At 36.3% G+C, this 14,636-nt stretch overlaps 1 protein-coding gene and 1 long non-coding RNA gene across 7 annotated transcripts in view; both read left to right on the top strand.

The window, feature by feature from the left end:
• The first annotated feature begins 599 nt into the window (after positions 1-599).
• kaznb (kazrin, periplakin interacting protein b) overlaps positions 600-14,636 on the top strand; it is a 195,748-nt gene continuing 181,711 nt past the window's right edge. For 2 of the 6 annotated variants that reach the window (XR_010900848.1, XM_067432277.1), the window contains exon 1: positions 606-1,186. Coding sequence is in view for 5 of the 6 variants with exons in the window: in XM_067432277.1 (XP_067288378.1) it covers positions 1,111-1,186 (76 nt within the window). In the remaining variant the exon portion in view is untranslated. Of the gene's footprint in view, positions 1,187-7,937; positions 8,033-14,636 lie in introns of those variants that run through there. The other 4 variants (XM_067432273.1, XM_067432272.1, XM_067432276.1 and 1 more) reach the window with 4 other exon arrangements.
• Positions 10,745-12,262, top strand: LOC137058244 (uncharacterized). The gene is made up of 2 exons (XR_010900634.1): positions 10,745-11,210; positions 11,344-12,262. It is a non-coding gene; the product is annotated as an uncharacterized lncRNA (long non-coding RNA).

Genomic DNA, 14,636 nt, shown 5'->3' with positions numbered 1-14,636 from the left:
GCTATATGTAACAAGGCCACTAAAATAAAGTTACCTAATATAACTATTGTAAGTAACTAAGTAACATTAAAATAAAGTATTACCAATGTGAAAATATAAAATAAGTCTAACGTTTGGATAGATTGGTTAAATAAGTATTTAGAAATTCATATTTGGAATTAATTAATTAATTGGAAAGTGTGATAACTTGTGTGACAATGTCACAAGAAGTAACATCTGTAAATAAATTTAAAAAATGCTAGACCTTTTCTCTGACCTAACTTTTTTCTTTTGTAGTCTTTTTATGTAGTCAAACCCTCCAGGTTTGATATTTTCTTATATAATGCAAAGACACTTAAAGTGCATTTTTAAGTGTCCAATTGTGCATGTTGGGTGTCACCGCAGGTGTACACATCCCATAAGATCCCCCCATTAAGATTTCTCATTGTATGTCAATTGTTATTTTGCCAACCTTGAGTCAGTTACCCAAAATGAACTTTCCCTTTCAACTGCATCTCTCTCCTCCACAGGGGGAGGAATTAAAAAGTAGAGCTGCAAGAGTTGCAAAAAAAATCTTTTCCCTGCAGCCGCGCTTCTTATGAAACGGATCATCGAGTTGAGAGGAGCGAGCAAGCAATGAAAGGGAGGGGTAGAGCAGAGGCAGAGGGAGGAGAGAAGAGGGCACACGCACCCGATCAGAGCACAACAAACGGCAGTCCACCCGGAGCCTAGGGGAACAGAAGGCTTGTCACTCAGTCAGCAGGACCAGGAGCTTCAGACCGCCACGCTCTCAGTCTGGAGAAGCCTGCCAGCGAGGCACAACCTCAACGCATGATCATAGAGCAGCAGGAAAAGGCAAGACATCATTGCTCTGATTCTCTCTTTCAAACCCGCTCTCCGCACACACTCTCACTCATTCTCCTTGACGCACACAGACACACTCCCTCATTATCTTGCATGTGAGTGAGGCTATTTCTCTCTGTCCCGAGCAGAAACCTCTGTGCTATTCTTACACTGCTGCAACGTAGCTCCAGCTGCCGTTTTTAAAGGGAAGGGAAGGCAAACCGGGGTTTTTCTGCGTGGCGTGTCGTTCACAGACTGACCCATCAATCCTAGTGGGACATCCCAACCATGGAGGACACTCTCACCTGTACTCCCACCACCTTTTCCCAGGTCTTCGGCCGCCAAGGACAGCTGATGCAGGCTAGTAAGTACCTGAGATCTGTCATATTGGGAGGTTGCAAGGTTATGTCAGTTTGCAGGCCTTGGGGTATAGTAAATATGAAATGGACAAGTCAGCTGAGTCCTTGCTTATGCTCTGGGAAAGCTCTGCTGGTGAGACCATGGTCCACTGCAAATCCTGATCTCTTGGTTTAGGCACCCAGCATGCAGAGAGAAAACCAGCTCTTCTTCCCCGCTGCTTTCAGCCCGCTAATGAGCTGCACACAGTCAAGAAATGTGTCTGCGTGTGTGCGTCTCTCATCTTGCTTATGGATATAGAAATCTTAATAAGTCAGTCATGAGGGCTGGGGCTGAAAGAGGAACATGAAAGTTGTGTTGAGCAACTAACTCAAAAGATAGATTTTTCAGGGTATTTTTAATAGAGAACCTCACCAGTGTAATTCCAGTGCAATAATTCCTTGACAGCTTCATAAATATTGTACTCCTAAGCATCGATGAATTATGAATTTTGTCTTACAAAAAACTCCCAGTGCTATAAATAGATTCTGCTTCATAACTTATGTCTCATAGATTGAAATTCTGCATTTACAGGTTTTGTATGAGTGTACCAAAATACACCCGATCTCTGTCTTAATTTAGAACGAAAATGGAAGTGAAAAATTAGCACATGATGATAACTCATAAACTGGAATTACACAAATGTCACATTTTCAGGTTTATTATAGATAATATTATTTAATATAAATAATATATTAAATCTATCAAATTTAATGTGTAAATATTTAACATATATACACTTAATTATGCCAAGATATAAAGTGATCATGCATCAAGGTTTTTTAATAATAATAAATGTAAGTTCTTTTTTCATTTATTATATAAAGGACTATGATTTAAAACTTCTTTACATTTATAGTACTTTTTATTTATTTATTCAGTCATCAGTGCTTATGACTGCAATATTTATGAAGCTGTCAAGGAATTACTGCACTGTTTAAAAAACTAATACTTGGCGATGATAGCTTTTGTAAACTAACTACATGAAACATTTTTAGTGTACTTCCATAATGTTTTCGCAGATATCTCTGGCTTATATCAATTTCTTTTATTAGCTTATAGCAGATTTGTACTCGCATGTCAGAGTTGCAGCTTAGATGTCGGTGGAGCAATTGAATTAAGGAGACTTGCAGCAGGACGCAATTACTCAAACAGCAGTTTGTAAATGACCGTGATACTGGCGGTAATGACAATCCGAGCAGATTTTAATTTGATGTTTAATTCGATGTCTCTACACATTAACATGCCAATTAGCAGAGGAATGCCATGCTGCCAAATCAAAGACATGCTGCCAAAAAAATGTGATTACCAAGTTCTTCTGGGACAGAGTTTTAAAGGGGACCTATTATGCCTGTTTTTACAAGATGTAATATAAGCCTCACTTGTCCCCAGAATGTGTCTGTGAAGTTCCAGCTCAAAAAAACCCCACAGATAATTTATTAAATAATAATGCAAATACTCATTTTTTTAATGGAAGCATGTTTTGGTGCATGTATCTTTACATGCAAATGAGCTGCTGCTCCCCACCCCACCCCACTCTCCAGAAAAGTGCAAAGCCTTTATAGCTTGTACCTCTTATAATATTACTAAAACATCTGTTTGATTATCATTTGAATTGCGGTTACGCTCACGTTACATTGCAGTTCTTCATAATCATGAAACTTTATTATCTGCAGTGGTGGAAAGAGTACTGAAAAAGTATACTGTTACTTGTCTAAAAATGTAGTTCAAGTAAAGTAAAAGGACCTGTCCTAATACTACTCGAAGTAGGAGTAAAAAGTAGCCCTTTTAAAAATACTCAAGAGTAGTGAGTATAATGTTATGAATGTAATTCCACCTTATACCCTGATAATTAAATATGTAGCTTACTCTTTTATGGATGATTCTCAGTAAGAACAAAAAACATGATATCACCAACAGTATTTCTTTGACTATTTCTTTTTATTTTACTGCTTAGCACTAAAAATACAGCCATGTAATATTTGAGAAAGCAACCAATAATCTGGTAACATTTATGACAACCATTCTGTAGAGGTTTTCTTGCGGTTAATTAAAAAAGGTTGTAGATTAACAATTCTACGTTAAAAAAAGAGTTCCTTCTTTTCAAGACACATTCATTGTACTGCTTTAATTTCAATAAATGTTTTCTCTGTAAAAAGAATACACTTAAGAAATCAGAATAGAGTAACTCATAATTTTCCCCACTGATTATTTTTGCTTGCAATTAAAAAAATAAATAAACCTCATTTAAATATAAATCTGATGTGTTTTATTAAAGTTATTTGCTACATGGAGTACAATTTTAAATCGCCATGTATGAACACATACATATGCACTTCAGTATGCTGAAAGCAGGTTTACGTGTTTAAGGGACAAAAATCTAGCAGTGCCGATCGGTTCGGTTAATGCCCAATGCACTGAAGTCTGGCAAACAATATCAAGCTAAATGAAGTTTTTCCAGCAGATGGCAACGCGAGCTCATTCAGCGCTAACAGAATACGCACCATGTGTGCGTGTATTAGAAAATGTAAAATTCTGCGGTCGATTTTTTTTTTGTAATTGTTTAAGGCAATGTGACGATTTCAGTCATCATACCCATACAGTAGCCAGCACTTTTCATAAAGCACGCGTGCCTCACTATAGACTGGTCGCTTTGGTTGATTTTACGTGAGTCACACGTAACGCATGAAGACACTGGACTGATTATTCGTCTTAGCCAATTGACAGGAAAATAAATAAACATAATGTAGCGACAGCAGGTTTAGGGAAAATAGCGCAGTAAAAGTATCGATACAGCACTTAAAATGTACACAGTTTTTAAACTACTTAAAAAAGTACAATTCCTGAGAAAAACTACTCCATTACAGTAGCGAGAGTATTTGTAATTTGTTACTTTACACCACTGATTATCTGCATGTGTTTTAAAGCAATATCAGTATAAACTTCTGATAAAAGGTTAAATGAGTGCACACATCAGAAGCACATGCACAGAGAGCAGCCTGTCAGACGGCGCATCCTGTGAGTATTACAATAAGTTTTTTTTTTACGTCTTATTGCACTTAAACTGTCAAATATACACAAGGTTATGTCAAACAAAGTGTCTGTGAACATAAACAGCAAGTAAAGAAGTCACATGTGTATATTAGAGCTGTGTATTAAAGTGAAAGCAGCATAATATAAACAGTACCTACTGCTGTTAATTTGAATCAAAAAACAAAACACGAAAAAACACTCACTGCTCCTGACTGAATTAACTTTAGTTGCTTTATTAAGAATACATTTCTTAAATGCTGCTGGTAAATGCTCTGGTGAGGAGATAAACATGGCAGACTGTGAACAGTTCATTGAGTGGGGTCTATGCTAATGAGGCAGTGTCCGTAAGCACTCGTGGGCGGGGCCGTCATTTTGTGACATCACAAAAGGTAGAAACTGTTAATGGCTTGTTCTGAGACACTGCTTATGATTGATGGGGATTTCTATTATTTTAGGGTGGTTGTGTAGACACACTGCCGACACATTTACGTTCAAACACCATGTAAAAGTGAATATTCCATAATCCCTTATCGCATTACTTTGTTTCTCAAAGCAGAAGTCGTCCAATAGTTGGGTTAACTTTTCTAGCGGTGAATAAGAGTATAAATGAAATATGTGTTCCCTTTTGCTCAAATAGCAAAAGAAAAAACTCCTCAATGGTGCTTTCACAACTTTCAAAAAGAGAGAAATTTGTTAATTTTTACCATTACTCCTATGCTGTAATAAGAAACAGCAGTGTTAACTTTTTTTTCTTTCTTTTTTTTTAATGCAAAAGTAATATAATACAAAGTATAAGTGTTATAAATGTACATTAAAAAAACGTTGCAGGATTTGCGCTAAAACGCGTCATCACAGTCTGTGAAAAGGGTCTATAGGTCCCCTTTAAAGGTCGTGCATCTAAATGAAGTTCAGTCCTGGAGAGTATCAGATGGTTATGATGGTCCATTCAGGAGTTTATATTACGTATACATTTTGTTTTGTTTTTATAAATGCTTTCTTTCCAAAGCAACTAACAGGATTGCTTCCACAATACAAAGTAAAATGGTTGTAAAATCCTAATTTTAAATTACATGTGATATGGTTAACAGATCATGTAGATATCATGTCATTGTCAATGGGTTTTATGCCATGATTTTGGTTTATAACCTCCCCAGACAGTGCATGATTTTTTTTTAAAGGAAATGTCCTTAAATTACCTTCCTCTGGGTGAGCGAATGCTGCACTTTAAACCACTAGAATCTAATTTAAAGTTCCTCTTTACTCACAGTAACTGCATGCAAGAAAAGTTTTCAAAGTGTAAAAATGTGTGCATTATCGGATTGGTAGATTATATGTGTGTGTTAGGAGGGTGTTTTGGTGAGGGGGGAATGGCAGCAGTGAAACGAGATGGGTTTGGGGGGTTGGCTTGAATGTAAGTCTCTCTCTTTCTCTGTTCGCTCTCCAGAAATAGAAGAAAACTTTTATAAATAATGCCCTTTGTTTGCTTTATTTCTGTGAACTCATTAGCTGTTTGGTATGCAGGGATGTATTAGTGTCTGCAGTGTGTGTGACATAGCCATGATTAATATTCTGCGTGTGGCTTTGGAGCGCTGAAAGCCTCTTTACTGAATTTGTGTTTCTGAAGTGCCTGAAGATGAGACTCCTCTGCAATATCTGAGCCTCAGAGGTGCCGAAATACTGTATGTATTACCATCAGCCACTTCTCTGTGGCTCTTTGCTTTGAATGTCTCACATTCGGGATCATCCATAATGATGAGATTTTGTAGTTTCTGCAGACATTCTGATGTCTCGTTCCCCATGGACACACTGGACATGGAATTTTCAGAAGTTTCTCCCTTTATAAACAATGAACTGATGTGAGAGGACTTTCATTTTTTCGCTAAAATATATTTTTTTTCTTCTTTTTTTTTCTAATTTGCATGAAAGTCTTCCAGGGGTAGGATGCTGTGCTTTTTTTGGTGCACTCTCGCCTCTAACAATTTTCTTTGAACATTGATCAAAGTGCCCTGTGTTTGCTCCATAAGTGTTTTGAAAGATCATCTTCAATCGATGCAAACTGATCTACAGTGCTGATTTTATTGGCATGGTACGCCACTGCTTTTATGTTCTGTGTTGGTGTTTATATGAGCATGGCTAAGATCCAAGTCTATGAACTCACCCGCCGACACACAGACTTGTTTTGGCTGACGTAACGGACGTGGCTGCGAGTGTGGGCTCATTTGTATGTCTGCAGATGTTAGTGATAGCACAATATGCAGCGGCAGCGACTCCGGGTGTGATGACCTCTTTTCCTCACTGCATGTTTGATTGAGAAATGCTTACTGCAGAAATAAGCCTTGACAACCCATACAAAGCATGAACTCGCACTCGCAATCATTTTTATATTTATCCCTTTGAATACTTGATTCTGTTCAGTCAAATATTTTTGTATCATGGCTGTTGATTTGTATATTTAGTGCCCCAATGTGCTAGTTTCATATCACATTGCCCTCTTTCTTCTCACATAATAAAATAATTACAGCTCAGATCAATATTTCATGTCCATTTATGTGCAATAAATAATAATTACTGACTGTACATTATCTTTTTAAGTATTTTCCCATAATTCTTATTCATATTTAATAAATAGTATAACAGACATATCCAGATTTAGAGAAAAAAATGTGACAATCTGTAATTTGTTACTAATATTTTGAATGCAAATGTGTGCCATAATGTTAACACTTTAAAACCAGTTCTCGTTTAAAAACATGCAATAACTAACAATACATTTTTACAGCTTTAACCTGTTCATGTTAATTAAATGCATAATATGTACGATTTTTGGATTCAAATATCCAAAAACCACTAGAACAATGTATATTTTGTTGACTTTTGTACTTCCATTATCCCAAATGTTTCCAAGAATGTTTAAATCCAGAGAAATAAGGTATTTGAACCCATGTCTGTGCATCACCTATCAATGACATCATAACCGTTACCCTCAATTTCAACATTTTTTTTTTTTTTTGTAGAAACCATGCCAAAACCAAAGATGCATTATTATATTATATGTGTTTTTATACAGATGAGCTACTGTTTGGATACATTCATCGACAGAAAACGAATCATTGTTATATCACTCAACACAGTTAGACTTGATTGTTTTAATCTCATTTTCTTGATTTACCGTGAGTAACATGTTTTAACATGTCTAATATTGACCTAGCAAGTGTGCAACAACAAGTGTCTCTGGTGAACGCACAGAGTAGCATCATAACATAACTTTCAACACACTGTAATGTATCTAATATGTTACCCTCATAAGCATGAGGAGCATGAGAAGAAGCGAAAACGGCATAACAAAAGCTATGTGAGATCAAGGTGCCATCAAGCTACGCCTTTTTGAATAAGTGGCCTCTAAGGGCAAAACATTACATATTATGGCTTTCATAAAAATAAAATCACATTCATGTTAGTTCCGGGTGCATGTTAAAGGGTTACTTCAGCGATTAGCATATGGCTTTCTATGTGCTCCCCCTCTCATTTATGCATTTTATTTCTGGAAAAATTACTCTGGTGACGCAATATCGTCGATTTGCGTCATCGGTAAAATGTTTGGCCAGACCATAGACCGTAAAAAAATAGGGCCAGACGCTAAAGACTACAGCCAGCAGAGGGAGCTATTTCCGCATGTTTTCAACTCGCATATGGGGGATGGGGTAGCAGTAGCACCCTGGGTCGCACTTACAGCTCAGCTCGGCTCACGCATTCATGGAAACGGTGCGGCTGGCGGACCAAAGTGAGTATTTTATCTTCTCAAGTTAATTCCTATGAAAGTTAATCTTCCAAAGGCATGAACTGAAAACGCGCCAGACTGAACACGCGCTGAGAACGACTGCCTCGCGCGAGCGTGGAGGCGTTTACCTCAGCTCTGATCACGAGAGCTCAATCACGAAGCGTGTAATCTGACTCCTGCTGCTTTAGTGCTTTAGTGCTGACACTTTCTCAGCGGCTAAATCACAATGTATTGAACAGACACTTTCAGTTTTTAATTGTAGTGTCTGTTCTCTAACTGAACTGATTTTATGAAGATGAACGCGGTGGTGGGAATGTAAAAGTGATTCAAGTAGTGGTGGCTTTGGGAGTGGCCTCACAGGGCAGCGAAGTGCAGTCTTTCATTCCCATGAGACAAAAATACATTTCTGTCTTTTCTCACTCTAGAAATCACCAAATTCAAAAATAATTTCACTTTACTAGTACATAATGACACGTCAGTAAAGTTGGTTTTATATTCGCACATTCACACATTCGCGTTCAATAACTATCTCAATAAATGTGCAATAAATTAATGTTTGCAAATGGTAAACAGCGATATGATATTGTGAAGCAATGATTGTCAACCCACACCACTTTTCAAAACTGAAAAAAAATGTACAAGTATTATTTTAAAGGCATTCTTACTTGCGAATGTCCACTGAATGTACAATGTAGCGTGGAAAACCAGTTAGGGACCGTGTACAAAGTTTATTTTTTTTTCATTGTGTGCAAACAGATAGGCTAATTACATTTTAGCTGGCTACAGATGAACCTACCAGCAAATATAACGCACATTACATTTTAGCTGGCTACAGATGAACCTACCAGCAAATATAACGCACATTATAATGCTATATATTTTACTATAGAAACAATAAAAAATGCATTATAATGATGGTGTTTAGAAAGCTGTTTAGGAAATTAAAAAGAATGAACAGTTTACATTAACTGTAATTTTATATCCAGTCATGTGGAAATCCATCTGTAATCTGTGCTATAACTATCTGGGCAGCGGTGACGTGTCAGCTGAGTTTGGTGACGGTACAGTGAATTACAGTGAAGTTATTGAATATTGTTCATTATGAAAATTCATAAAAAATACGATTTATTATTCTTTTTCGAAAACAACTGCTGTGCTATAACTATCTGGGCAGTGGCGACGTGTCAGCTGAGTTTGGTGATGGTAAATTACAGTAAAGTTATTGACTGTCATTCATTATGAAAATTCATAAAAAATACGATTTATTATTCTTTTTCGAAAACAACTGCTGTGCTATAACTATCTGGGCAGTGGCGACGTGTCAGCTGAGTTTGGTGATGGTACAGTGAATTACAGTAAAGTTATTAAATATTGTTCATTATGAAAATTCATAAAAAATATGATTTATTATTCTTTTTCAAAAACAACTGCTGTGCTATAACTATCTGGCCAGCGGTGACGTGTCAGCTGAGTTTGGTGATGGTACAGTCAATTACAGTAAAGTTATTAAATATTGTTCATTATGAAAATTCATAAAAAATACGATTTATTATTCTTTTTCAAAAACAACTGCTGTGCTATAACTATCTGGCCAGCGGTGACGTGTCAGCTGAGTTTGGTGACGGTACAGTCAATTACAGTAAAGTTATTAAATATTGTTCATTATGAAAATTCATAAAAAATACGATTTATTATTCTTTTTCAAAAACAACTGCTGTGCTATAACTATCTGGCCTGCGGTGACGTGTCAGATGAGTTTGGTGACGGTACAGTCAATTACAGTAAAGTTATTGACTGTTATTCATTATGAAAATTCATAAAAAATACGATTTATTATTCTTTTTCAAAAACAACTGCTGTGCTATAACTATCTGGCCAGCGGCGACGTGTCAGCTGAGTTTGGTGATGGTACAGTGAATTACAGTAAAGTTATTGAATTTTGTTCATAAAAATGTATGATTTGTAAATGTGTTATAAGCTCTTGTAGCAAATATGTAGTAACGCATTTTGGGGTTTTGCACTTTTTTTAACTATTTGTACTATTTTAACAAGTAAGGTATATTTTTTTATTTTTTTTAATTAATTTTCATAAAGAATATTATTCAATAACTTCACTGTAATTTACTGTACCATCACCAAACTCAGCTGACACGTCGCCGCTGTCCAGATAGTTATAGCACAGCAGTTGTTTTGGGAAAATAATAATAAATCATATTTTTTATGAATTTTCATAATGAACAATATTCAATAACTTTACTGTAATTCACTGTACCATCACCAAACTCAGCTGACACGTCACCGCTGTCCAGATAGTTATAGCACAGCAGTTGTTTTTGAAAAAGAATAATAAATCATATTTTTTATGAATTTTCATAATGAATAACAGTCAATAACTTTACTGTAATTTACTGTACCATCACCAAACTCAGCTGACACGTCGCCGCTGTCCAGATAGTTATAGCACAGCAGTTGTTTTTGAAAAAGAATAATAAATCGTATTTTTTATGAATTTTCATAATGAATAACAGTCAATAACTTTACTGTAATTTACTGTACCGTCACCAAACTCAGCTGACACGTCGCCGCTGTCCAGATAGTTATAGCACAGCAGTTGTTTTTGAAAAAGAATATTGAATCATATTTTTTATGATTTTTCCATAATGAACAATATTCAAAAACTTCACTGTAATTGACTGTACCATCACCAAACTCCTGTGACACGTCGCCGCTGTAGTGTAATGGCTTAGCTGGTAAACATTTGCACCCTTTGCATTAAGTACAGCTCTTATATTGCACTCAATTGTCTGAAAAGGGTGATAAAGCATTGCAATTGTTCAATTTATTTCAATTAGTAGCCTACATACAATGGAAATATGTATTGATCTTTAATTTTTATATTATATTTTATTCCTTTCATATTTATTTATATTGAAACACTAAACAGTATGCAGAGTAATATTCTCTGTACCTATTACTTAGAGAAACCACATGTTATCAGTGTGTTTAGAACATTTTTTGGATTAGAGTTAGCTCCAACCTCTGCGTGTGTGTTATTTCTCTGGTGTGTTTTGTGTGTGTGCTGAATGCTCAGTGCAGGTCCAGTAGCCTATTGGAGATTTTTGCAGACAATGACAGGAATGAAGACTTCTTTCTGTGACTATACAGATTATTTCTATTAAGTGTAATAAATGTGCTATTAAATATAATTAAATCTAGAGTTTTTTTAAAAGTTTAATTTGATTGTTATGAAAATGCACAGATACAGTGGGTACGGAAAGTATTCAGCCCCTCTTAAATTTTTGTCACGGGTACAGAGCGTGACTGTGACTGAAGTGAAGGGCAGGTGGACAGGTGAATCAGGTCTTGGTGAGGGATGTGGGAATCGTTGGAGAGATCGCTGGATATAGACAATGGACAGTTCGCTGGAGACACCATGTATTCTAACTCCTCAATCTCTACCTTGTCTTCATCCCAATCCTTTCTCTTGTCCTGGTACTCATCTTCCTCTCCATCATATGCAGGCATTTTTCTGACTTTCTTTGTGTTGCTTTAAATTGTTCCTTTTTTACACAAGATCAGCCCAAAGATGCCTGTGTTAACTGTATATGGTCATATGAATGAAAGAACATCAACACCTGAAAAAAATTCTAGATGAAAATCAGAAAATCTGATTCATAAAATTATATATTTGCAAACCTTCAATCAGCTGTTTCACAGTATGAAATAATAAAATGCAGGGGATATATTTGTTTCAATTCACAATATGGACAGCTGTCTATCTTGACTTTAGCCTGTAAGGTTAGGTTTAGAACATGCTGTTATCTGGTCTGGCAATCAGTGTTAAAGCACTGCTACATTTGGCAGTAAAAATCCATTGGTGTGGTCTTGGTTGAGCTTGTGTGCAAAAAAAGTTTAAGCATTATACATTTTTGTTAACTATATGCATTTTGTGTCAAAGCAACAAGAAATGTGTTATTTGTATAGCCCACACAGACAGATGTTTTGCTAACTGGGTTAAGATTTTAGGAAATTTGTTAAATGTATTTTCATAGCAAATGTAAAAAACTGTAACTCAGGTACTGTCCATTTCTTCTGATCATCTTTGAGATGTTCTACACTTTCATTTGAGTCCAGTTGTGTTTGATTGGACTTTATTAGGAAAGCCTGTAAATAAAAAAAACTGTAAATGATTTTAGCAAATTACTGAAATATAACAAAGAGTGAAATATGTAAGGGGGGGGGGTCTGAATACTTTCCGTACCCACTGTATATTACTTATGTTTCTAAGCAAGCAGATCTCGTTCCTCATTGACTATCATGTTTCATCATGACTATCACCATCATGTTTTCCCAACTATGGCAGTCTATGGGGCCCAAGACAAGCGTAGTTACAAACATTCTTCCAAATCACTTTCTTTCTTTTCAACAGAATAAAAATTAAAACCACATAACATATTTTAACAAATCCTTACGTAATGTTCTACTAAAGAGGAGAAATAAGTGACATGAAAAAAAAAATAAAAATATATATATATATATATATATATATATATATATATATATATATATATATACACACAGTCCCTGACAAAAGTCTTGTCGCTTGTGTACAAATTGACCTAAAGTGCCGCTGAAATATATTTCTAATCAAGATTTGTTTTACAAGAAATGGTTCGTTTTAATCCCACCAGCTTTTGTGATAATGTTTCAGTGAAAAACTAAACTTTCAAAAAGTATTCTAATATTCACAGCTTGGTAAAGCCCATTGAGTCAATTTTTGCAAAGACATAAGTGTTGTCACCTTGTCATATGAGCTTCACCTGTGACTAATAATGGATCAATTAGGTCTCAAGTGTGTATAAAAAGAACCCCAGTACACTAGACCTTCACATCAACTGCAACTGGACCTCTGCAAACATGCCTAAGATTCACCCTGAGACTAAAGTTTTGATTATCAAGAGGCTGAAGAACAGATCCACTGCTGATGTGGCAGACACCTTCAATGTGTCTCAGCGTCAAGTACAGAGGATAAAAAAAAGATTTGAAGAGACTGGAGACGTTTTTGACAAGCCCAGGTCAGGCAGACCCCACAAGACAACTGCTCGAGAGGACCGTTTGTTGGCTCGAAAATCCAAGGCCAGCCCATTTTCCACTGCAGCAGAGCTCCACGAGACCTGGTCACCTGAAGTCCCTGTGTCAACCAGAACAGTTTGTTGGATTCTGTCTCGAAATGGCCTCCATGGTCGAATCAGTGCCCAGAAGCCAGCACTAAACAAAAGACAATTGAAAAACCGTGTGGCATTTGCCAAGGCCCACAGCCTGCTAAAAGGATAGACGCTGGAAAAGTGGCAGAAGGTGGATTTTTCAGATGAATCTTCTGTTGAATTACACCACAGTCGCCGCAAATATTGCAGGAGACCTACTGGAGCCAGAATGGATCCAAGATTCACCCAGAAAACAGTGAAGTTTGGTGGCGGAAAAATCATGGTCTGGGGTTACATCCAGCAGGGGCGTCGGACTGGGGGGATAAAGGGTACTGAGTAACCAGGGCCCAAGGCAGGAAAGTCCATTTTCTATACATACACATACATGGTACGGGGGCCCAGCAAGATGGTTTGCTACCCAGGGCCCAAAATTTGGTGCTACGCCCCTGACATCCAGTATGGGGGTGTGCGAGAGATCTGCAGGGTGGAAGGCAACATCAATAGTCTAAAATACCAAGAAATCTTAGCTACCTCTTATATTCCCAACCATAAAAGAGGCCAAATTCTGCAGCACGACGGTGCTCCATCGCATACTTCGTCACCGTCTCCACATCCAAGTTCCTCAAGGCGAAGAAGATCAAGATGCTCCAGGATTGGCCAGCCCAGTCACCAGACATGAACATCATTGAGCATATGTGGGGTAGGATGAAAGAGGACGCATGGAAGACGAAACCAAAGAATATTGATGAACTCTGGGAGGCAAGCAAGACTGCTTTCTTAGCTATTCCTGATGACTTCATCAATAAATTGTATGAATCCTTGCCAAACCGCATGGATGCAGTCCTTCAAGCTCATGGAAGTCATACAAGATATTAAATTTGGATCTCACAGCACCACAACTTAATTTGCTGACATATTTTTGTATTTGCAGTAAATTTGTTCAATTTCTGTATAGGCGACAACTTTTGTCTTGCCAAAATTTGACCTTTCTGTCTTGATTAAATGATAAATATTTTTTCTGTGAAAATTATTTATTTCAGTGCATTAAACATCATTTGGGAGGGTTTTAGCTTTTCATATGAGCCATTTCTAACACCAATGAATTAATTAAAAGTCAGGTTAATATCAGGTATTTCTAGAAAATAGACAAGCGACAAGACTTTTGTCAGGGACTGTATATATATATATATATATATATATATATATATATATATATATATATATATATATATATATATATATATATATATATATATATATATATATATATATTTCCCCACTGAACAATCTTTAATATTTATAACAACAGCAAATCTATTTATTTGTATAAACCATGCAGGTCATTCTTTAGGTTTTTTTTTTTTAATATTTTTTTGAGTATTTCAAGTATAGGAATATAAACA

The sequence above is a fragment of the Pseudorasbora parva genome, chromosome 22 (genome assembly GCF_024679245.1).
Source record: "Pseudorasbora parva isolate DD20220531a chromosome 22, ASM2467924v1, whole genome shotgun sequence".
Classification (NCBI taxonomy): Eukaryota; Metazoa; Chordata; class Actinopteri; order Cypriniformes; family Gobionidae; genus Pseudorasbora; species Pseudorasbora parva.
This window is presented reverse-complemented; position numbering and strand designations above follow the sequence as displayed.